Genomic DNA, 26052 nt, shown 5'->3' with positions numbered 1-26052 from the left:
CTCTAGAGATCAGCAAGGATATACTGTTTCATGCAGTTTGGATTATCTGAGTCTCATACAACTATCTAGGGAAGCTTTTGTACTTTAAAACGGGCAATCTTAATCTTGTCACTTGAAAATGGAAATAGATGTTAAGCACAACTTTGTTCATGAGTAAAATATATATATTGTTCATAACCGGATACTGATTTATTAATGGTTTACTCATAGTGTGTTTAATTTAGTCCTGTTCTGTTAAAATTGTAGCAGAACTATCAGTGTTGTGCATTTTTCAGCTTTTTCGTAATTATAATGGTGAGCATAGCCTTCCCAAGCTAGCTTGAATCCAGCTAGTGCAGGAAGCACTAACAGTGAAGACACTGCAGTGCAGGCTTTAGCATGGATGGTATAAGCCAGGGGTGGGCAAACGTTTTGGCCCGCGGGCCACATCTGGGTGGGGAAATTGGCATGGAGGGCCATGGGGCAGGGGGTTGGGGTACGGGAGGGAGTGCAGGGTCTGGGAGGGGGTGCAGTGTGCAGGAAGGGACTGAGGGCAAGGGGTTGGGGCAGAGGAGGGGTGTGGGGTGTATACAAGGGGGCTCAGGGCTGGGGGTTGGGGTGCAGGAGGGGTGTGGGGTGCGTCAGGGGGTTGGGGTGCAGGCAGGGGGCTCAGGGCAGGGGATTGGGGTGCAGGAGGGGTGTGGGGTGTGGCAGGGGGTTGGGGTACAGGCAGGGGGCTCAGGGCAGGGAGTTGGGGTGTGGAGTGCAGCAGAGGGTTGGGGTGCAGGCAGCGGGCTCAGGGCAGGGAGTTGGGGGGTGGGGTGCAGGAGGGGTTCGGGCTCCAGCCCAGCGCTGCTTACTTGGAGCAAACAGTTCCCCGTTCCCGGCCAATGGGAGCTTCGGGGGAGGTACCCACAGGCAAGGGCAGCATGCAGAGCCCTCTGCTCCCCCCTCCCCCAGGGGCCGCAGGGATATGGTGCCAGCTGCTTCTGGGAGCGGTGCGGGGCCTGCGGCGCCATGGGAGTGGCAATCCCACGGGTCGGATCCAAAGCCCTGAGGGGCCGGATCCGGCCCACGGGCCATAGTTTTCCCACACCTGGTATAAGCCCAAAATGCACCTCGGGAACGTATGTGGCTCACTAGTTCATTCTGAATTTCATACTATGTTATCGTCACTGCTAGCTTGGGTTGGGCTTATGCTGCGTAGACATATCCCTAGAGTGGATGTTAAGTTCCAGGGCGAAAGGTTTAAGTTGGGAGAAAAATGCGTCTTCTCTATACAAGATGTCATTGAAGAGATTGTTGGAGAAAACAGATGCCAGACGAGACTTCTCCAAGTCAATGCAGATGTTGTGCAGGCTGCCTAAGAGTTGTCATAATTCATAGAGTCGTTTTTATTTTCTTTTACATCCTTCCCGGCCCAATGTTAGAGCACAGGGTGAAAACCAGTCTCTTCCATTCCTCTCTGTCATCTGCTGCTGCTTCCATTTGCTGTATGGTGTTGGGATTGACTATTCAGCCGTCTCTATTAAGGCTGCTCTTGGACACCCTCGTTTCCTTCTACTAGTTGGTTTCCACTTGACAGCTTCGTCTGATTGTGGTGGAATAAGCTGCTGGTTGGTGATTTCTTGGATCTCTTCATTGTTAATGAAGTCTTTCTAACCAATACCCAGAATCTTTTTTAGGCCTTTATTTTCAAGGGTGTCTAGTTTTCTGTTTGATGTTTTAGTCGCTGTCCAGCTCTCGCAGTCATATGTTGCCACTGAGATTGTGTTAGAATTGAAAATTCTCACTTTTGTTCTGGGGCTGTGACTCTTTGATTTCCCTACATTGCTGAGCTTAGTAAATGCTGAGGGTGCCTTTCCTATCCTTGATGTTGCTGTCTTTTTGAGATCTCTGTTAGGTTAATATGGTGCTGCCCAGGTAGATGAACGGTTCTACGTTCTTGATATTTTTGCCTTCTAACATGATGTTACTGCTTGATGTCTGGGTTTCAAAAGTTTGTTTGTGCATAACGAATTTTGAGCCCTACTTAACCTGCTATTTTTGCCAGGTTTCCAGTCTTTGTTTGTAACTTTTTGGGGGTGTTGCTCAATAGTGCAGTATCAGCAATAAAGTCTACATCTTCTAAGCATTTGCCATCTACTCATGCTGTCTCTGGTGTTTGTGCTGCTAATACACTTCTTCGTTATTCAGCCTATGGCAGAGCCAAATACAGTAACTCCTCACTTAATGTCTTCCCGCTTAATGTTGTTTCGAAGTTACGTCGCTGCTCCATTAGGGAACATGCTCATTTAAAGTTGTGCAATGCTCCCTTATAATGTCGTTTGGCTGCCTGCTCTGTCCACTGCTTGTAAGATCCTGTGGAAGAGCAGCGACTTTACAAGGGAGCATTGCACAAGTTCCTCTTCTCCACCTCCTCCCGCTCCCTCACAGCGCTTCCCCCATCTGTTTGGTGGCGCTAAGGACTTTCTGGGAGGGAGGGGGAGGAGCAGGGATGCGGCGTGCTCCGGAGAGGAGGTGGAGTGGGGATGGGAAGAGGTGAGCCTGGAGTGGAGCAGTGATGGGAAGAGGAGGGCCTGGAGCATCCCCCGGCAAAGTTGGCGCCTGTTCTTCTGGGGGGAAGCAGCTGCTACTGCTGCGCAAGGCACTTCCTAGCGTCCTTGACTGCAGCGGGTTGTGCCTGTGCGGGGTAAGCCAGGGGCACTTCCCAACCACAGTACAGTACTGTACAGTATATAATGTCTTTTGTCTGCCCACCAACATTTTCCTTGGAACCTACCCCCCCGCATTTACATTAAATCTTATGGGAAAATTGGATTCGTTTAACATCGTTTCACTTAAAGTTGCATTTTTCAGGAACATAACTACAACGTTAAGTGAGGAGTTACTGTAGTGGAGATAAAATGCAGCCCTCATTCATTCAAGTGTTCACATTGAACCACTCTATTGTCTGATTGTCCACACTTATGTAGCACTTTGCATATCTGTACATGGCCTTGATTATGTTGATAACTTTATCTGGGATCTGTAGGACTGAAGAATATTCCAGAACGTACATCTGTGTAGGCTGTCAAATGCCTTTTGAAAATCAGTTAAATTGATGAAGAGGGGAGCATGCCATTCTATACATTTTTCTATGATGGAATCCTTCTATCATGATGCAATCATTATCAGAAACAAACAAAAAAAGGTGATCTCACTGATTGTAATGAACTGGAGGGGAGTACCCTTTGTAGGGAAAGCCTTTTGTGGGGAAAGTGGTGATACTACACAGAATGAAAGAGGCAGTGGAAGAAGGTTAGAGGAGAACAGGTTGGATTCAGGTCCAAGAGATCCTGTGTAGATCAGATATACACTTTAAGGGCCATGATAGAAGAATGAAGAACTTGCCCTGTATTAATTCTGAAATATCACTTAGTTTGAGAAATCCTCTGTCTCAACGGATGTGTCAGTTTCTCTGAAGGATCCTTGCAAATAAAAGCTGGAGTCAGATTTTTGAAAGAACCACAAGCATCTTGTTCAGTCATAGCTCCGCCATTGCCCTTTGTGTCAAGGCATTAGGCATCTGGCTTGTATCTAATATCATTGGCAGGTCTTTCTCAGTCACAGAAGCCAGGGCTCAGTGTGCAGTTAATGAATTTTTCTACCCATGCCCTTGGGAGCTGGCCACACTATTTTCTTTCCTTACCAGCAGTCTTATGTGTAGAGAAGTTGGCTGCCCGTTGTTCTCCAGGTACATCTCCGGCAGAAGACAGGGAAGAGAGAGAGAATAGATATAGTTGAGTGGAGATCTGAGGCTGGATGTGAAGGAACGGAGGCTTCGAACCATACTAAATGAGGCAGAGCTATATGTCACTGATGAAATGGCTAGCAACCCACTATGAATTGGTGGTCATTTATGCAGAAAGTGTACAAACTTAAGACTAAAATCCTCCTCTATTTTGCTGCTATCAGAGCTCAACACCTGGTGCTCATGTATTGTTTTTATTTGAATGAGTTAAAATGTACCATGAATCTGTAAACAGTTTTAATTACAACTTTTTTCTTTAATAGTTCAAAAGTGATTGGAATTTCTTTAAAGGAAGTAGTTAATAAAGAAGGGAATGTGCATAATCCACTTATGTTCCATTAGTCATTTTAACTAAAGAGTAAATAGGAACAAAACAAAACTAAAGAAGTCAAAAAGAGATTGTAAGGTGAGGGACAAATGAAATGATATGAAGGAAGTACAGACAGTATTAGAAACTGTTGTATGTTTAAAATAATGCTAAAAAAATGTTCTTGTACCACATGAGGCAATATTGCTAGTAGTTAAGAGCTGGAGCCTGAGAATCAGGACTGCTGGAGTCTATTCCTAGATTTGCCAGTAACTTATTGTCTGGGGTTCCTGATTTAACCTCTGTGCATCTCCATATACCCATGTAGAATTCAAGTACCAATAATCGTGTTATTTGACACTATTAGATTTGCATGGTTGGTGTTCCACAATTTGCATTTATTTATGTGTTTAAGAGCTTCCCTTGCACCAAAGTGAGGATCTGGTATCATGCTCACTATTTTTTTCTTTTTAAAAAGATTTTTACTCAGATCCACATATCTTCTGTGTTTGTTTTTCAAAGAGCCCTTGTCCCTTTCCTCTTCCCCAAAGAATTGTGGTTGGATTGAAAGTAGGTTGAATTGGCACAGTATGCTAAATCTTACATTATCAGGGAAGACAGACGGAGAGAAGTTTTCAGCATAAGTTAACAGCAGCCTTTGCTGAAATAATGTGCTCTTCACATCAGCAGTTGAGTAGTCACTATGGAGTTATTTGGCTACATGTCATTTTTCACATCTGTTAGCTAAATTAGAGCTTCGAATGTAAAAGTAACACTTCCTGGAGAGGACTGTGGGTCCAAAAGTCAACAAATGGAGTACAATAATACATGAATATATTTTTCCCCTTCTGTTGAGATAAAATGTAGACCCAGTATTGTTTATGATTTGTAAAAGGAAACTCCAGCCTTCTTCCTCAGAGCAGCAGTCATAAATTTGAAAAGATAACAATTGTTTCTCAGCATGAATCAACTGAGAATGTATAAGTTGTGCAATTTGGCATTATCTTTTAAAGCTGCATGCTCCTGAGATGTGCAAAATTGGGAACATTTCTCTTACTTTTTTCCCAACACCTTATGTGAGTGAACAGGACAGAACGGAGATGTGAGATTGAGTGGCAGCATTGGCTGTGGTCGCTTGCATGTTATCTGTATAAAGTGTATAGGAGGTCCTCAGACACTAGGGGGGATGAGGGTTGTGTAAGTAGCTCGATCTATAGCTTGTAAACATCTTTGTTTCCTCACAGGCATTTGATTTTTCCGTTTTATTTTAGTTATTCCAGTGTATCAAGCATCCGACTAAAGCTCTAAACATAAAAGTATACATCCAAATAATCTCCCATCAAACAATTATTTTCCTCAAACCACTGAACATCCCTAAGAGTCTCCCTCCCACCATATAAAAGCAACAAACTCTCCCTATAGCCCACTTGCTCCCTTTCAAACTCCCCCCTCAGGAAAAGCCTAGGAAAACAGATAGAATGTAATGTGTGCCCTAAACATTAACACATCTGGGCTGAAGGAGAGGAAAAATTTCCAGAGTTGAAGGCTGTTCAGTGAAACCATTTTGCTGGTTTAAACCAGAGAGCTGTTTCTTGAAGTGCTTCATCTGATTGCAATTACATAAGGCGAGAGCTGGTCTCTTGGTAATCAGGACCTAAGTCATTTAGATCCGCAGTTGTGTTTTTTACCTATAAAGTTTTGATTGTAGTGCAAGCAGAAGTATAATATGTTCCTTATCTAAAACATTGAATGCATATTAAACTGGTGGGTAGATTCTTTGCTACCTGAAGTTTGAGTGGTCTTGGTGCATAGCCAGGAGCGGCACCAGGGTTTTTGCCGCCCTAGGCGGCAGCGCTCCTCCGAGCATTCAGGGGGCCTGGGGTCTTCGGCAGCGGGGGTCCTTCCGTGCCGCATCTTCGGGGTACTTCGGCGGCTGGTCCCGGAGTGAGTGAAGGACCTGCTGCCGAATTTCTGCCGAAGATCCGGAGCGGAAGGACCCCCCGCCGTCGAATTTGCGCCAAGGGCGGCAAAATGCCATCCTCCAAATCCTGCCACCCTAGGCGACCGCCTAGGGTCGTCTAGTGGAAGTGCCAGCCCTGTGCATAGTCCCATGAGGAATCCATGCATGAAGTGACTAAGGCATGCGTGATTGTTGTCAGGTTTGTAAGTAAAGAATGCTACATCCTTGCCAAGCACTGATGAGGAAAATGTACTCCTGGCTGGGTAACAGAGAGCAGGTATGCTTGCTCAGTTGAAGGAGCACATAGCAGCTATGCCATTTTTTTCTGGTGCAGGCATCATTACCTGGGTTTTAGTGGTCTGACGTTCAACCTGATGACTCTCACCCATGCACTGATCTTGGCCTGACACTGGATAAGTTGTTCAACTGCATTGACTGGATCTGATGGAACTGAGATGTAGATCTGGGTATTAACTACATAGTAGAGTCATCGCTATACCCTGTGACATCTTCAAATATAAATGGTCTGGATAGGGTGACAGAAAAGAGGTTTGTGTGAGAGTGTTACCCAGGGCAGACGGTTACCTAGTACTAACCTGTAGAAACAAATCAAACAAACAAAAACCCACCCAAAACCACAGGGCACTACAAGAGGAAGTATCAAAAAGAGACGAGTGTATCAGAGGCTGGGGTCACTGCTCCAACCATAGAAAGGAATTGAGGCAGTGGATGGGCTGTGTTGTAGTCCTCTTGCCTGTCTGAAGATTGTGGCAAGTAGGGGTGACTTCCCAGTACCCTTGCAGTTAACTGCACAAATCCCAAGTTATTCAAGTTTTGTGTGTGATGGAAATGTTGAAATTACTTATAAAATAGGGGAAAATGTACATTTACCTTTTATCTTCTCCTGAATCCAATGGTCAAAGAGGTTTTGTTCAAAATGTAAAAACTTAAAAAAACAACCACCCAAACATTTGGATAAAGACCGTGGTGTTTCAGAAAGAGTAAAAATAGGTTTGTAAGGGAAATGTTTCGCAATGTTAACCATAGCAGTTGCTACTGTAGTGGCTGCTGCATTACTGTCTGTCTGTCTATGCTGATTAAACTAATTTTAGGGGAAGAATTAAGGGTCAGGGCTTCAAAAAGCTCAGCATGTAATCTGGCCATAAACTACATAATGGTTGTTGCAGGGTGCTGGGCATTTGTGAAAATCTCAAGCTTATTTAAGTGCCTAAATAGGAACCCTGCTACTTTGAAAATTTGAGCAGGTCTGTTCGTTCCAACTTGTTGCAGAGTAACTAGGGTTACCATATGTCCGGATTTCCCTGGACATGTCCGGCTTTTTGGTTGTTAAATGGCCGTCCGGGAGGAATTTTTAAATATCTAAAAAACGTCTGGGTTTTTTGATATTTAAAAATCCCTCCCGGCCGGCCGGCATATGGACGTATGGTAACCCTGACGGAGCAAGCCTCTGAGCGCCCGTCCTAGGACTGCAAGGCTCAGAGAGGTTCTTCGCCCAGGAGCCGCTAGGGGTTCTGTTGAGGTCGGCGCCACGTTCACAGCTGGGCGCTCCTTGAACCCGGACCCATCCAGGGCCCCCCGGTCCCAGCCCCGGGTGGCGAGTGCCAAGGCCCTGACGTGCTGCCCTGCCCGAGCAGCTGTGCCGGGGAGCGTCCGAGGGCTGCAGGCAGTGCTGGAGCCAACGGGGCTGCCCGAGGATGAGTCGAAGCTGGCCCCACACCAGCGGGCTGAGTGTGGAGTTGTCCCGGGAGAGGTTTCCCTGGGCACCCAAGTCCGTAACCTCCCTCCCTGTGGCGCCGCCAGCACGGGCGCCCTCGGGCTCCCGGCTTTCTACCGGCTGGAGCGGATCCTGCAGGGAAACTTCTCCTGGGACAACTCCCCGCTCAGCCTGCTGGTGCCAGCTCCGACTCATCCTCCGGCAGCTCCAGCGCTGCCTGCAGCCCTCGGACGCTCTCCGGCGCGGCTGCAGCTCGGGCAGGGCAGCGCGTCAGGGCCGAGCTCTCACAAAGGAGGCTGCCTGGCGAGGGGGAGGAATGGGGGGTTTCCTCCCCTCCCTTCCAGCTGCCGCATCACGCCCGCCAAGGCGGGCAAGGGAGCCTCCCGCAGCCACGGCAGAAGGGAGGGAGATTCTGGGAGTGGCAGCCCCTGCAACCCCTAGGGCCAGGTGCAGCTCCCCAGCTGGAGCGGGAGGGGTTACACCAGTGACTTCAGGCGGGGTCGGGGCTTCCACTCCCTGGTACCCCACAGAAGTCAAGAGCAACTCTCCCCTCCCCCCTTCAGTGAAGCAAGGGCAGGGGGTAAATTTAAAACTGGATCCTGCCACATCTTGTGCGGTGTGGGCCCAACCCTCTGCCCCTCCACTGTCTGGACAGAGAACATGGTGGGGGCAGTTAGGATGGGGGGTCTCAGGCGGGGGCAGTCAGGGGACAAGGAGCAGGGAGGCTTAGATAGGGGGTGGGGTCCTGGGGGGCAGTTAGGGGTAGGGGTCCCAGGAGGGGGCAGTCAGGGGACAAGGAGCGGGGCGGGGGGTTGGAGTTCTGAGGGGGGCAGTCAGGGGGTGGGAAGAGGGAGGGATGGGGGTGGGGCTAGGGCGGGGCTCCCCTTGTCCTCTTTTTTGATTGTTGAAATATGGTAACCCTAAGAATAACTGTACTTTTAGTCAAAGCTATTAAGATGTCAATGCATTAGACAACTTGCAGTTTATGAAATTACCACAAACAAACATTTTATTTATTATATAGCTAAAATACAGTATTTATTACAAACATGGGTCCAATCCTGAAAACAACCCTGAGTGTGTAGAGCTTACTATCATGTCTAGTTATATTGACCTCAGTGGGCCTACTCAGCATAATAAACACAAATCTGTAGTGTTTGCTGGATTGGGCCCAAAGATTACAGTAAACAAAAGCATTTAATTGCTGAGATACTGTAAATAGTAAATGAACACAGATTAATTAATTGTACATATACTCTTCATGTGTGGCCAGGTGCTTCAGTGTATTTAAACTGTTGCCTGTTTAAAGGATGAATGTAGACTCAGTATTACATTGCAATATGGTTTATTTTTATAGCCGTCTTCTTAAATATCAGAGGGGAAAGGGTTTTAAGAAGACACTCTAATTCTGTATTTGAACTGCAGGACTTGTAGGTTGACAGTGTTGTTAAAAATACACCACCATCAACACAACAACACTCATATTTGCCTTTTCATAGTACAGTTAAACTAGGAGAAATCTCCATGACTGGAGAAAGATGAAAAAGAGTCACCCTACAGTACTGTTGCTATAACTACACATAGGAATAGCTGATGTGACTTACTGAGGAATATTGCTGCAGGAAGTTACAAAATAACATTTCAACAGAGGATACAGATGTGCATACACAAACAGCTAACAAGTGAATGGCTTCTTAACCTATTAATATACAACTGTTTAGCACGTGTATCCAAGTTGTTGCAGTTTTTGGTTTTGAATCAGGTGAAACGATAATAAATACTAAGTCCCAAAAAAACTATTGTCAGAGAACTTCATGAAGTAAAAGTTAATGTTTCGTGCAAACCCATTCACTCTGCCAACTATGCTTGAAATATATGAATCAGGAAGACATCACCCACTGGGGAGCAGTCGAGGATACACTTCCTTTTGGAGTGTCCTGTGTTTGAATTTCATGCCCTATTTTGCATAAACTCATCATGCACTGAAAAACAGTCTTGGGTGTTATGCTCTAGAAATGAGAGTTTGGCTTTGATGTGACGAAGTGCTTCTGAAGCAGTGCATAACCTCATACTCAAAGATTTAGAGTTGCTTGTAAAGGAAATGTAGAAATAGCATACCGGCAGAGCTTCCTCTTCATTTGTTTGACTGTCTCTTTCCCTGAAGGCTCCCATGTTCTGCTAGAAAAGTGTCAGAAGGGTTTTTTTCTCTTGTGTAGTGAGCTGTAGTAAACTTAGACTAATTAAATCTTTTCACCCAAAAACCTCACACGCAAATATTGAAGTGTTTAAAAAAACAACAACAATAGATCTAGGTTGTGCATTTGTGAATCAACCCTGAATAAGGAGCAGTTTGTAGCTGCACTGTCCCTGGAGGGATCCCCTGAGTCATTGTGCCTCCCCAGTTATATTGGATGAATAATTTGTTACAGCTCTTTTAAGGGTATAACTTACTTCTTCCCCACATCTCCTGTAGTCAACCAGCACAGAGTTATGACTCTGCTTTCTTCCGGCCTATTCCCCACCCACTTGTCTCTGAGGGGAGCAAAGTCCCATGCACTCCTGTTGTTGTTTATTAGTGTTGCAGTAGTGCTAGTAGCCCCAGTCCTAAATCAGAGCCCTGTTGTGTTGGCCATTGTACACACACAGAACAAAAAAATGGTCCCTGCCCCAATCTTACAATCCAAGTTAGCACCTAAAGCTAAAATCCAGCTAAGTCCAGTTGTGCAATGTAGCCTATTGTGCCTATGATTTGCTGGGAGGAAGTATTCGTCTGGGGAAGAAAGCTGAGAATCCTAAAAGATTCCTTAATTCCAGTTAAACAGAATATTCAGTTCCTCTGAAAAATAAGAATGAAGGACGGAGATAATATGAAATACAGCGTGAAATACAATGTAATGGGCATTAAAGATAGGGCACATTGTAATCCTGAGTGTGGAGCCTCTTCTAAGATGTATTGTAGCTTCCTGCACAACGCTTTGAATAACCTACTATCATATGAAATATTGTAAAATCAGAAAATGTTGTGTGTGTATAGCAAGTACTTCTAACAAGAGCTAGTTGGAGAAGTTCTGATGAAAAAATTCTCACTGGAATTTGCACAATTGTCTAAAGTGAAATGTTTCACAGAGGTGGTATGATTTCAGCAAAGCTCTGATAAGGGCCACATCCCAGGCAAGTGTTCTGAGCTGTAGAGTTAGTGTTTTTTCTCTCTCTCTCTCTCACTGTCTCATGTTGGAGCTCTTCTACTTTGTATGTACAAATATTCATTGGTCTGAGAGAGAGAGACTGACTCTCTAGCCTGGTGTTCACAGCTCTACCTGATCTGGAGCAGAAATTTGAACCAGGGTCTCCTACATCTCAGGTGAGTGCCCTCACCACCTGACAGTTGGCTATTCTCGGGTGGGTGTCTCCCTTTGACCTGAGAAACCTTCTCGACTAAAGCTTAATTGAAGCCAATGAAAAAGCAACAGAGGGTCCTGTGGCACCTTTAAGACTAACAGAAGTATTGGGAGCATAAGCTTTCGTGGGTAAGAACCTCACTTCTTCAGATGCAAGTAAGTACTTGCAACCCTCTGTTGCTTTTTACAGATTCACACTAACATGGCTACCCCTCTGATACTTGAAGCCAATGGTTTCATGAAAAGCTTTGGTTTCAATGAATCAGCATTTTCTGATGAAAGAAGTTTTGTCGAACATTTCTCAACCAGCCATTCTTACTAGCCATGGAGGTTTTTTTTATCTGCAGTGTGTGCAGTGAGTTGATAACTACTGTGTGTGTTTTAGCACATTGTTTTTCTCTGTAAACATTGCATTGCTGTTCTGTTGTGGGTGATGAGGTCTTAATTTGCAGTTTTATCAGCAGGCTACTATACTAATTATTTGTGGAGGGCTATGTCCAACCAACGCCAGGCTTATAGAATGTGGCATTCCTAGAAATATATTAAATATATTTCCTCTGATATGCAAGGCTTAGCTTAATATGGACTAGACAATCAGCCCAATTCAGTCCTGGTGTAACTGGGTGTCGCTCTTATGGCTTCAGTGGAGTTGCAGGCATTTACATTGGGTCTCATTTGACTCAATTTTTCTGGAAAACAATAATTGCTAGCCTTACAGTCAACAGTCAGTGCTCAAAGTGGGAGAACTTATGCGTGACAGAGCAAATCTTAACGGTGGGCAGACCACAAGGTGGCCTTGTATTGCAGATGACTGCAGAATAATTCCACACATACTATCAAATTAACTCTCCCTCTTTCCCCTGTATCCTTCTCTTTCTTTATGTATGTTCTTGAGCACCCTCCTTAAAATGAAACTCTAAGAACGTTTATTAGAGCATAAGCTTTCGTGGACTACAGCCCACTTCTTCGGATGCATATAGAATGGAACATATATTGAGGAGATATATATACACACATACAGAGAGCATAAACAGGTGGGAGTTGTCTTACCAACTCTGAGAGGCCAATTAATTAAGAGAAAAAAAAACGTTTGAAGTGATAATCAAGCTAGCCCAGTACAGACATGTCTTAATTAATCTTAATATATATCTCCTCAATATATGTTCCATTCTATATGCATCCGAAGAAGTGGGCTGTAGTCCACGAAAGCTTATGCTCTAATAAATTTGTTAGTCTCTAAGGTGCCACAAGTACTCCTGTTCTTCTTTTTGCGGATACAGACTAACACGGCTGCTACTCTGAAATCTAAGAACGTTTTCATTTTCTAGAGATGAGCTGGGACTTGCTTCCTGTCTGCTGCCAACTTCTTTAGCAGAAACACATTAAGAATGATTTGTCTTATGGTTCCCTCTTCTGGTCAGTTGGTGGAATAGCTGGAATTAATATTCTTTTCTTTCTTGGTGGCTAAAAAAACAGCCTTCTCGTGGCGGTCTTCAGGATAACATCTAGTAAACATTTCATTCATATCTAAATGCAAATTGAACCTGCTAGTTATGGATTTAAAAATATTATTTTATTTTTACTCTGGAATCTATTTAAATTGTTTAAACGTACTAACTCTTTATCAAGAGCCCATTTCTCCACTCCCCCCCTCCCCCGACCCTCCAAAAGTGCTAAAGACCTACTCTTGGGAGCTGCTGAGACCTTGGGAGTTGAGGGTATGCAGCACTTTGCAGGGCCAGATCTGGAGTGCTTACTATCTAGGGTTACCGGATTTTCCTGGACATGTCCGGCTTTTGGGCCTCAAATCCCCGTCCGGGGGGAAATCCCAAAAAGCCGGACATGTCCGGGAAAATAGGGAGGAAGGGCTCGGCGGTGCTCCGCCGGGGCCGCTGGGGCTGGGGCCGGCGGTGTGGGGCTGGGCCGGGGCCAGCAGTGCTCGGCAGGAGCCGGGGGTGTGGGGCCGGGAGCGCGGGGCCAGGGGCCGGGAGCGTGGTGCCGGGGGCGCGGTGCCGGGCCAGGGGCGCGGTGCCGGGCCGGGGGTGCGGTGCCGGGCTGGGGGCGCGGTGCCGGGCCGGGAGCCGGGGGCGCGGTGCTGGGTCGGGGGCTGGGGCCGGTAGCCGGGGGCCCGGTGCTCGGCTGGGGCCGGGGGCGCGGGCACTTGGCTGGGGGCCAGTGCCCCAGGGCCCAGCCAAGCAGGGCGGGAGACGCCGGGGCCAGAGCCTCTTGGCCTGGGCCGGCCGGCCGCCGGAGGGAGCCGCTCGGCCAGGGGGGCCGGACTGGGCCGCACTGCACCCCACCCCCAGCTTATCTGCTGCCTCCCTGTTTCAGGCTTCCCGCGAACATTTGATTCGCGGGAAGCAGGGAAGGGGGAGGAGCAGGGGGCGGAGCGTTCAGGGGAGGGGGCAGAGTTGGGGCGGGGCTGGGGGCGGGGAAGGGGTGGAGTTGGGGCGGGGCTGGGGCCCCATGGAGTGTCCTCCTTTTTAAAAATTAAAAGATGGTAACCCTATTACTATCTGTGGTGTATGATGCAAATTAAGCAGGATCTCATTACAGAATTGAAAAATAGAGTACAAAGTATGATATAGTTTCTGTTCCACAACTAAACAAATATTTCTGTTCCCTTTTTCTGCAGGTCATAGAAACACTATCAAAACTTTCTCGCACTTCTGTGGCATTAGCAACAGGAATAAGGTATGACATTAGTGCTACTAAACTTCCATTTTATCATTTATAAAACAAGTACTGTAACATTTTCCATGATATACAATTAAAAGAAATATGATCTCAGTTGCACTGTTTAGCCTTCTTTTTTCTGTGCTTTTAATTGTATATAGAGGTCCATTCTTGTCTAGAGTAGCACTACCAGTAGTTCCGACGTTAAAACTCTACATCTTTAAATGAAATTCTTATCACATAGCCCGCAAATCGGAGCTCCCTCATGCTGAATCTCCAGTGTGCTAATTCATGCTACTGTGCAACGTGCAGTGAGAATTTACATTTTCCAGAATTAAGAGCTGAAGCTGCCTCCTTTCCTTCCCCTGTCATCACCCGGAAACTTGTTTCTATCTTTTTTGTGGGTTTGTCTGAATTCTCTATATTTAGAAGTAAACATCTATATTAAGGAACAGCCATTTGTGCTGTTGTTGTATCTAAAGACCGATATCTATTTTTGTATAAAACACTTGCTTTCAAGAGTTTATAATTTGTCTGTTCAAATTCACTTTGGAATGGAAATAACAGCTTAAGTCTCACTCCCAGCTTTTTAAACCATATTTGAAATATATATTTGGCTCTTTATAAATAGTTGTAGATAAAACAAAAAATAAGTTATTAAAACATTATTTCTTTTGCATGTAAACAACTTAAAATTTGAAATTGATCCAATGGCTTGTCTATAATATATAGTCCAGTTGCTCTTAATATTTTGACAAAAATATTTGTTTTAAAACAATATAACTTGTGACCAATAACTTTTTCGAAGAAATTGTATTGGGTTTCTATTGATAACCTGCTGTATGTGTGTACTCAGTTATACAGCATAAAGGAATTGTTGTGCATGTTTTAAGTATGTTATAATGAGACTTCCTCACAAAGTATTTACATATGTTGTGAACTAATACTCCTGCGTAGGGCTCAAAAATGGCACTCACCAGTGGCTATTGAGATGCTTTCTCTTACAGTATTTGGGGCCTACCTCATTAGTTTAAAAATATTAAAGCTCTCTTTCAAATAATAATAAACATATTTACAAGAATTATGGCTGTGAAGATAACCTTCCAAATGTCAGCTGAATGTAAACCAAATTCAGATGTTTTCCTGAGCCAGTAGGCAGCTCCCAGTGCCTCTGGTGCAGCTGACAGATTTCTCAAGCAGCAGCAGAGCAAAATTTACAAGGTTCTACTCAATTTTCATTACTGCTCTTTGGAACCCTATGGGCAATAGTTAAAATATCAAGAATATCAATTTCATGCTACTGCTTGGGAAAGCTGTAAATGGCAACAAAGGCAAGCCTAGAGTTTTTAATGCCTGGGGAGGATCAGAAAAAGGAGAGTCTCGGGAAGAGACCGCCTCCTTCCCCCTCGCAATAGCTGGGGAGTAATGAATGGGGAAAAGAGACAGAAATCTCCATTTCCTTTCCAGCATCTTAGGGGGTGAGAAAGAGAGTATGGAGTTTCATGTTCATCTGATACCTGTGAGTCAGAACTTGACACAAAGGACGGAGCCCTCAAACACATGACATTCGGATAGAAATCCCTCTTCCTAACATTAGGCACAACATGACTGTGCTTCTCACCAGCTCATTCCCATCTCAAGGCCACTTTCTGGTGGGGCCCTCACCTTACATTCTTTTCTTTAATGCTCTAACTATAAACTTACGAACTACAGGATAGTTAAGATCTGGAATAGGCTTCTAAGGGAGGCTGTGGACTCCCCATCTTTGTATGTTTTTAAGAACAAGTGGGACAAACACTTGATCCTGCCTCAGTGCAGGGAGCTGGGCTTGATGACCTCTCAAGGTCCCTTCTATGATTCTGTCTCTGTCTAGTTAGTAGGCCAGCTAATAGGTGTCTGGTGAATTTTCAGCATTTATCTGCTCCTGGTATTCAACACACTGGGACAGTTTGCCTTTTCCCAATGTACATTCTCCTACCCACCTCACCTGTAAAACTGAAAGAGCGTAGAGAAAGAGAAGGGAAAGCAAGAAATACAGGGCATCCCCTAAGGCAAAAGAAATTTCCTCCATTAACTCGGACATTATTAGGCACCTCATGGATGATGACCTGGGTTCCCTCGTTGGACAAGTAACCAAGGATCTCTGAACCTTGAACTCTCTGTGGAGCCTACTAGGGCATTTTCTGCCTCTCCTTTTGGTATGTTTGCTGAGGAGCACTAGGCCTTCCACATGGTGCTAAGGCAGAAGATGAACTGGTGAATGGCCAACATTACAGAAACACAGTTTACGGTTGGGAAATAATTATTTAGTAAGGGTCAAAAACTGCCTTATAATGCACACAGATGGCTCCCATAGATGTCAGTGATATGAGCCTCCTGTGTACATAGCCCACTGCCTATTGTTTCAGCCGTGTAGCAATAGTGCAGGAAACAGACAGATGAGAGCTCTGCTGCTGTCCTGCCTCATTCTCTGCAAAGGTAGCAGGAGCAGCAGTGTTGTGCAGATTCCTCTTAACACTCTGTGTAAGTGTTTGCCGTGGGGGCACGGAGGATCTCACCGGCCCATGCACTGCAGAACACTCTCCAGCCACCGGATTTTTTTCTTCCTTTTTCTTCAGGGCTTCACTTTTATTTCTTCAAACCAAAATTGTTGAACTTGTGTTTATACAATCAACCATCTCCTTTCCACCTGGGGGCCTTCTACAAAGGCCTATCTGCTCCCTGTAGGATTGCGCTTCACAGGACATCTGCTTAGAGTCTGGGTGAACCCCCTGACTCCCTTCTCCATCTTAGCCTGCTCCCTACAGATTTATGCTCTACATGCTGTCTTCCTCAGAGTCATACGTATCAAACTGGGTTCTTTTCCTTGATCCAGGGACTCCTGCAGTTCTCAACTCAACTACTTGCTGGCTTTTACAAGGACCAGGTGATGTTCCAAGTTATCACCTGAACCCTGACCTCACAGCCTCAGCTGGAAGGCAGCTGATTAATCACAGGTGAGGCTGGGCCCAACTGCCCTAAAAGGCCAGCCACCCTGTGCCCGACAGTAAGCTTCAAAGCCCCTCTGCTCGCCCCCTCCTAAAATTAGAATGGCATTTGGATACTCCCACTTTGACAAACTAGGAGCCATAATTATACCTTCTCTCACCTTCCCACGCAGCCCACACTTTGACTTGGTCACTTTCAAGCTTTTCAGATTCAATTCTCGATCATCACATTCACCCACCCAAATATCAGAAGTCAAGGCTTTAAAAATAAATGAACAAAAAATCCTTTGAAAATCATGGAATTTAGACTTAATTGTAAATACAGAGTAGTTAACACTTGCTTTTAAAATCTCTGATTTATATTCATGATTACATGTAACAGTTCCATCCTGTATGTGTGGCAATTTTTTTTTAATTGTTAACTCATATAAACCACAATATCAAGGGAGAGAGAGACACACACACACACAGATTGACAGACATATTAATCCAGATTAAAATTTCAGCAGCATACCACCCAAACTGAACACCCATGCTGGTTCTGTCTTTGATTAATACTGTTGTCTTTTGTCTCTCTAGGCCATTCCCCACAGAAGAAAGTGTTGATGATGATGAAGATATCTACAAAGGCCTTCCTGATTTACTAGAGTATGTTGTAAATCTTTAAGCAGAATGAAAGCTTTTAGTTTTCTGATATGTAGCTATTATTTAAATGACGTGATGAAATACACTGTTCTAAAATAAGTTATTTTATCTGATTGACCAAGGATTGATTAGAAAGGAAGAATTAATTGTCCAGAAAAAAGCACTTTAGTTTAATGATTGATTTTCATACATATGAAAATAAGGTTTCATGAGGGGGTCTGGTGATGAATTAAAGTATCAGTGCACTCTCTAGAATTATTTGTTTGTATCATCAGAATGCTTACGTTAAATGACCGCCTCAGTGAATGCTTTTCCCTGATCCTGCAGATAATTATGTGTATATGTATTTTTATTCATGTAAGTAGTCCCACAGAATCCAATGGAACTCGTCACTTGAGTAAATTTCCACATGCAGTTAAGGGTTTGCAGGATGCTTGCTGTTTTGGGCAGAGTCCATTGCTGTACAAGGGAAAGTCAAAAGAAAAAAGGGTTTATATTTTAGCCATCCCGCTTCTTCTGTTTGAGTAGCAGAGCAGGCTATAACAGATCTTGACATTCTCTCACTTTACAAGGACTAAAATCTTGTGGAAAAATCCTAATGACACTTATAAATTTAGCAGTTAAAATCCCCGAGTCTAACAATTTACAATGCAGAAAATCATACAGCTCTGCCAAAATTTGTATTTATAGCAATATTATTAAACACAGAATCTTAATACAAAGGAATAGAAATATGATTTCAGCAAGAACAAGAAGTTTGGTATTACATACAAAAGTTACCATTTAAAATTTATAGTTTTTTGCAATATGTGCATCAGCATTAAAAATACACCTCTACCCCGATATAATGTGACCCGATATAACACAAATTCGAATATAACGCAGTAAAGCAGTGCTCTGGAGAGGGTGGGGGGGGGTGCTCACTCCGGCGGATCAAAGCAAGTTCGATATAACGCGGTTTCACCTATAACACGGTAAGATTTTTTGGCTCCTGAGGACAGTGTTATATAGGGGTAGAGGTGTATAGTTCCTAAATATGCTTCTAAAATAGAAATCTATTACAGTATTAGGTGCAATAGCCTCTATTTTGATGCACTGTTATAGGATTCACATGTAAAAATCTGCAATGGATTTATTTCGGATTGTTTATTATGTCAGGTAGCATGTACCATATACTGGATTATAATAGTTAGATGCTCTCTAAAATATAGATCTGAAACAATTGGAAGAAGTATGTATTTCATAAGAAATATAAATAGTTCGAGAGAGCTGGGGTTTCCCCCTAACTAGTTTATTTTACAAGAATAATTCCACCTTAATGATCTCTCTCTGGGTCCAAATGGTGTTGGAGGACCTGACAGTCCCATTTAGTACATGGGGATTCACTCGTTTTAGGATAGATTTTAATTTGACCTGACGCTGAGGCCCATCTGTAACTTAGGTAGCAAGAACTCAGTGCCCCATTTTCTCCTTAGAAACCTTACTTCAAGTCCTGTCATGGTTCAAAACTTAATTCTTTTTCTTCAAACTTGTGTTAATTTTATAAAGTCAGATTTTAAATGTGTTGAGGTTAAAAAAAAAATCTTATTGATTGTATAGTGCCTTTGTGGTTTAGTTCAGTTTGAGAGTTCTTTTTCATTCATCTATTTTAGATTTACTGTAAAAACCCAGACACTTGGTAAATTCTGTTTCCTAGTGTTGACTCTATAATCCATGTTCAATACACTAATCCTTTATGTTGTTGCTTTTCCTTTTTTCTTTTAGTGAAAGTGGTGGCGATGAGGATGAAGAGTTATATGATTGTGTCTATGGAGAAGATGAAGGTGGGGAAGTATATGAAGACTTAATGAAAGATGAAGCCGCACATCAACCTGTATGATTTCTATTTTTTGAGTGACTACAGACATATTCGTAAAGAAATAGTGGTAGTGTGAAAGTAAAATTTTTACTAACATTCATTAAATAACTGTTAGCTGTTTTCACTAACACTGTAAGTAATTTTTTTAAAATTTAGATATTTCAAATTTGCTTTGTTGTTATGGTTGAGTTCACATTTGTGTGCAGTAACCATGTAACATATGCAGTGGATCATAACATTATCATCCTGCTATGAAATCCAACATTCTCTTACATATATAGGGTCAAAGATTCACTCTGGTAATTCTTTCTGTGAAAGAAATACTAACATTATTTCAACAGTAAAAAGAGAACATTAAAATAAATTGTTATTTAGTTAAGATCCAGTTAGGTATGGATATTAAGATTTGTTAGCTACTTGAGTTAAGACCAGTTGAAAAAATACTCAAAAGAATGCTACTTAAGAAAGAGAAAAGAAAAGTGTTCCCCATATAATTTTGGCCATTTTGCAACATTAGTCATGAACTAGTTAAATAGAGAGCTAACATGTATATTGTACATATAGATATACATGTGTGTCAGTTTTACAAAACTGCCATGAAAATTTACATGCCCATGCACAAAATTTAGTCAATAGCTATATTTAATGGACTGGTAATTGGGAGGGGTGTGATGTCAAAACCTGTTCTAATAACTTACTATCCATCTCTTTACAAGCATTCATTTGGCTTACCTGCAAAACTTTAGTTTGCTATTGTGATGACACACACTTTTTCAAGGAAGTTGCGTGTTTTAAGGTGGAAGCTCACCATCTACATTTTCAGATTAAATTCCAGTGATATAGTAACTTGGAGAAGTGAGAAAATGAAAAGGTCTGAAGGTTGTTTTCCTGTGTTCTGCTGCTATAAAAGCAGCAAGTTGTAGGTATCTTGTGTGGTTCATACAATGTGTTTTTGTTGTGGTCCTGAGAATTTACCATTATGTCGTGAGAAGACTATTTCCTTGGAAAGATTTTTTGACTTGTTTCAATATGATTCATGTAAGTCTAGACTCTGCCAATTACTATGCATCTTAATGACAATTTAAGAGCATCATCACTTTTTCTAACACATTTTTATACTAAGCACATTTTACTTTAAGGTGATGCAAGTTTCTGAAAGTAAAATAAGTGATGTGTAAAATATTGTGAAACTTGGGAGCTTCAGTTTGTAGTGGTTTATGTTTTGTTTAGATTTGATCAATTCCTGAGGTTTGAGTTTTGGGGTAACCTATGCCAAAACTCAGTTAAAAGTACAAGTTTTGCATGATTTCAATATATAACCATAAGTCAGATCAAGCAACTAGGCCCAGTTGTTTGCTTGAAATGTGTGTTAACTAGTGGATCTTTCAATGATCTTAGTCTGAGTTTGCAATGAAACTCAGAACCAATGTGAATTTCAGGTATCATTATGGATATTTCTCCCAGTCCTAGCAGTTGATGACGCCTGACATATTTTCCACTTTGCAAACTTTGTTTCTTTCTTGCCTATTACAAATGAAATACCATCGGGTATGCAGCTTTAGTGGACATAACAGGGTGAGTTTAGGAGGGAATGGCAGCCGTAGTCTGAATTTGCTTATGGGAAGAAAAAATAATACTAAAGATCTAAAAATGTTTAATATTAATTTTTTAATTAAAAAGAACAGTAGATTAAAACATGCTGCATTATGTCTACATATTTTTATACCTGATATGGTAAGAATGGATGTATTATGTTTGTTTCATTGGCATTGTATATCTTTGTTGGATTTGATGACTGTCTTAGTATGCAATCATTTATTATTAGATTTGCAAATGTGATGCACAGTAACATTACACGTTGGCACCATTCTTTCATTTGAGTCCTTTAAATGAAATTCACTAGCATAGGGGACTTAGAGGTGACTTGCAATTGCAAATCAATTTTAAAAGAATGAAACTGCTTTAGAAATATGTGTTTGATGTTCTAAATAGTTAGAGAAGTATCAGTTTAAAACGATACCTTCCTTTTTTATTTGATGTGACTGCCTCACAATGTAAACTAAGGTACCTAAGTTTCCTGTGCCAGCAGACTGCTGCCACAGAGCAATTTTTTCAGTGTACTGAGCAGACTGTTGTTGGTTTTTTCGCCACCCTTTTTAGTCCCTTTGACCATTGTCATTACTTCCTGCATTCAAATTCCAAGATATTGTAGCATCTGCTAAAGACGGCAAATTGATGTGTTAAATAGTAACACTCACAAAAAGAGCCCGCTTGGGCAGCCCTAATTTGTGTTGTGTGAGCACTAACAGACAAGATCAGTCCTGTTGACTCAGGCTCTTCATTGGGGCTGCTCTCATGAATTAGTGCTCAGCAACATAAATAAGGGTTGGTCCCAAGCTATACAAACCGCTTTTGGAAATGTACTACAGTTCATACACGTTTTATTTACAAAATAGCTCACAAAGAAGAGATTAAAGATAGACTCCAATCAAAATAATAATTTGAAACCCCAAAACTTGTTTAAAAGGAACAGACATGGGTAAAGTGTGACACTCCCTCCAATACAAACCTTTGATAGCAAGGAAATACCACGTTTTGGGACAGCTCTTAATCATAACTTAATGTCCACACACCAGGTTGCCACTGACTGTGACAGACTCTACATCCTCACAGAGAACTTCATTCTGCCTCAAACTGATAAGGAAATGCACCAAACACAGCATCTTCCCCACACTATCTAAATCTTTCTCACTAGGCTGAAGGAAATAGGTTTGAAGGAGGGATTTGCAGGAAGAGAATGAAGTGGTTTAGTGGAGGCAGATGTAGGGAACTACTTGAAAGAAGGTGTGGAGTGATAGGCAGGGGGAAAAATACACAGACAACATGAAAGGGTTGGGGAATAGTAGTGTGACTTTTTGTGTCTGAGTGAGTGACATTGCTCTTTAGTAACTAGACTATGGAGTGGATGTAGACTTTCTACTATGATCAACAGCTATAGGAGTCTTCCTTTAGCTCAAGGGTTAGAGGCTAGTGTGCTTTTTTTAAGCTAAAGTCTCAGGGTTCTAGTCCTGACTTCCTCTTTGTGAAACAAATGTATCTAGTAATTGTCTTTGTCTGCTGCACATGGATTCATTACAGTAGGCAATGAGCTGAGATACAGGCAGGGCAACAGTCATGAAAAGCCTTGGAGATGTGAATGAGGAGCTTGGATAGAATTTGGAAGGAAACAGGGAACAGGTGGGAAGACTTTAGAGGAGACAAGTTACATTATTATTGTTTTATTATTTGCTGAGGTTTTTTGGGTGTGGAGAATCCAATCATGACAATGACATGCACAATACATGTCCATGCAGGAGCAATCCAGGAATTGTGTCCAGTCTCCAAGCTAGCCAACACCTGCCCAAATGTTTCTTTAAGAATCTTTCGAAACACATTATTTCATATTTGTCTATATCCTGGAAAAAGAACTCTGATACCTTGGAATTCTGAACTCCAGTGCATGCATGTTATGCTCAGCCTTAATAAGCCTGATGTTGCATTGGGCCCATGATGTTCAAATCTAACACGATCATCAGCTTCTGCTCTGTGTGATGCCCCAACATGCACTATATTGCTGATCTCACACCTGCAGGAAACTGAAGCAGGCCTGTTAGGGTGAGGCAATCCCAGAGTCCTATAAAGAACAACAACAGCAACAACAAAAAACATACAAAAATTGCAGACTAGAGCCCTAAGATCCAGCTACTGTCCTTGACTCAGAACAGATTATGAATATGGGCCTAAATGCAAGTTCCTTTCAAGGAAAAGGTAAAAGGAAAAATTATAAACAAACACAAAGAGTTAGATGCGAGCCCATTACTCACAGCAGTTACTGGCATGAGAGTCTCATTGATTTTAACTATTATGAGTAACTTCTCACTGTTGTGAATAAAGGCCCAAATTAAATAAATATGGATCTATATTTCATCTTAATCTCATTATATTATTTTTAAAAGTATATAAGAAGGATTAAGTTATTGTTTACCTTAAAATATAACATACTGAATGCCAAATTTTATCAAAATTCAAGGACTACTAAAATTCTAGAAGTTGCCAGCTAATTGCACTTTTAAAAACTATTCCCTTTGTAGTTGTTACAATCTTTTGAAGCTGCAATACTGAGAAATTTCCAACAAGCAATGTGTCTTAGTAGCCAAGCAGTAAACAAATAAGTTTGTTGTACAAGAGATGTCCACAAATAAATTAAACTTAACTTGCTTTTAATTGCAGAAATGTACTGAAAATGACATAAGAAGCTGTTGCCTTACTGAAATAAAACAGACTGAAGAGAAATACACTGAGACTTTGGAGTCAATAGAGAAAGTAAGCCACTGAACTTTATGCTAATAGAATAGTTATTTATATAGTAATAATGTAATTGTATAATGGAATAGAGAATATATTAATCCAGTCAATGTTTACTTTTCTTAACAGTTTTTCATGGTGCCATTGAAAAGGTTTCTGTCAGCATCAGAATTTGATATAGTGTTCATCAACATTCCTGTAAGTAATCGTATACTTAAAGAAAAAGGCAGAGAATTTGTGTCTGGTTATCATTTTGTGCAGTCACATGCCATTGAACAAAGTGATGACTTGAAATGTGATGTGCAAATTCCCCTCAAAGCTTTTTTGAATATGCAGTAGGATACTGTACATCTTAGTGAAAATGATTTTAGACCTTATCTTTTGATAGTTACTGTGAGGGGAAAAAAATGTTGCATACAGCCACAGTAGATTGTCAGCAATAGTATGGACCAGATATTCCGCTGGTATACATTGGAGTATATTTGTTGATTTATACCAACTGAGGATCTGGCACTATAACCATACAGTAACTCTTAGAAGATGTGTTATATGCAAGTATTTTATTGATTGAATTTAAGTTAGACATTAACCATGTATGAATTTCCTCACATCCTTCTATGCATAATAGAGAAACATAGATCATATTTTGTGTAGATAAGATGGAAAACCTCTCTTCAGAAATTTACAAAGCACATGACCATCATCAGCCTTATACTTGAGCGTTGAATCAATGTAGAGAATGTTTACACATTATTTTGATTTGAAGGAATGCTTCTGAAGAGACATTATAGCAAGCTTGCAGATTCTCATTGGTATCTGCCCTCGATGTGTTGTCACTGAAGACATTTAAAAATCAATATAGCTTACAGCCTTATACTCAGAATTTGACAGGGAAAGTTGTAAAAAAAAAAAAAAAAGAAATTCTGTAATCTAAGAAACTTCCTATTGAGTTGAAATGTGTTGAGGTTACCTGTGTGAACTCCATATGCTTTGGGAAATCACATTTACTTTTGGAGACTTTGCAATCCAGCATACTCACAAAAAAGGTGCAATTCCAACTTTTTTAAGTTGGTGCTGATAACTTACAGTTGCAGAAATTTAGTAACTGTCTTAGGCATGATCTATGGTCTACATTACACTGTTACTTCGATGTAAGTCACCTTGTGGGGACCTGTGTGTGCATGTGTCTACACTTGAATTTGTCTCTGGCCAATGTAAGCACCCTGTTTTAAGGAGAAGTGCAGGGAGGAGAGTCCAGCCTTACTGCAAATCAGGACCTGTTTAAGACTCCTCCACAGTGTAGCCAGTCCTTCCAGGTGAACGTGAATGAGCCAAATGAAGGGGAAGGGAATTTGAGTAAGTTTGTGCATGCATTTTTCCTTACAATGTTTACCCTTAAAGATGGTGCCTGGCCCATTCCCAAATGGACAAGAAAAAGGCATTGACTCTTCACTGTTTTAATCATATAAGAAGTGATAGAGGTACTACAAACAGTGGTAGAATTGGCATGTGCTTTCATTCCCCCATGGATTAAGTGGGGCCATGTGGAGCACTTTGTTTACATGTCTAGGGATGTGCCTTTTATCCTTCTGAGTGATCTCAATACAAATTCCATGAAGATACTCTGCAATCCTTTCCTCAGGTTTCTAGGGATGGCTGTCTTCTTTCTTCCTCCATGGCAGGACACTTTCCAATGCCACTCTGCGATGAGTTCGGCTGGCACCTTTACAGTCAACAGGCTTGAGGTGTACAGGCCTGGGTGGCTTCGGGGTGCCAGTCACAGCTGTGTTCTCTGTGCCTTTGTCACCTTCAGGAGTGAGATATCAGCTAAAATTACCACCACCTGTGGAAAAATAGTGCCAATATTCAGTGCCATTGCTCTATAGCTGTAACCATGGAAATAGAGACTGACATTTTATAGCTTCATGCAATAGAAAATCCTCCCCCCGCCACCACCTTTAGCAGGCCATACTCCGTTTGTGCTGACGTGACCCAAAGCTTAAGTGTGAATAAGCATTTCTTGTTAAAAGTGTCCATAGGAATAAGGGTAGGGAGTTTTGAAACATATGGTTCCCTTTCTGTGGTGACTGTAAATCTAGTGGTACCTGCCTGTTTTTATCAGCAGCTTCTGGGCATGGTGGCCTTGAGAGGGTGCCCCTTCCACACCTACAGAACACCTAACCCTGATGAGGAGAAAGAAAAGGAAATATTGCTTTGGACCATGAAGAAAGGACTTGGGGGGTCAATATGACCAACAGAATGGGAATTGACAGGCAGAAAACCAAATGCTGCAGATCTTGGTTAACCTATATGTCCACTCTTTTCAGTCTTGGAGAACTCCATAGTCACTGCTTCCTACACTTCCAAACA

At 42.3% G+C, this 26052-nt stretch overlaps 1 protein-coding gene across 6 annotated transcripts in view; it reads left to right on the top strand.

The window, feature by feature from the left end:
• Positions 1–26052, top strand: part of VAV3 (vav guanine nucleotide exchange factor 3) — a 258222-nt gene that overhangs the window by 77944 nt on the left and 154226 nt on the right. For all 6 annotated transcript variants that reach the window (XR_010589723.1, XR_010589724.1, XR_010589721.1 and 3 more), the window contains exons 3-7: positions 13808–13866; positions 17415–17483; positions 19245–19353; positions 23608–23700; positions 23812–23880. Coding sequence is in view for 2 of the 6 variants with exons in the window: in XM_065554296.1 (XP_065410368.1) it covers positions 13808–13866; positions 17415–17483; positions 19245–19353; positions 23608–23700; positions 23812–23880 (399 nt within the window). In the remaining 4 variants the exon portion in view is untranslated. The remainder of the gene's footprint in view (positions 1–13807; positions 13867–17414; positions 17484–19244; positions 19354–23607; positions 23701–23811; positions 23881–26052) is intronic.

This window comes from Chrysemys picta, chromosome 8, assembly GCF_011386835.1.
Source record: "Chrysemys picta bellii isolate R12L10 chromosome 8, ASM1138683v2, whole genome shotgun sequence".
Lineage (NCBI taxonomy): Eukaryota > Metazoa > Chordata > Testudines > Emydidae > Chrysemys > Chrysemys picta.
This window is presented reverse-complemented; position numbering and strand designations above follow the sequence as displayed.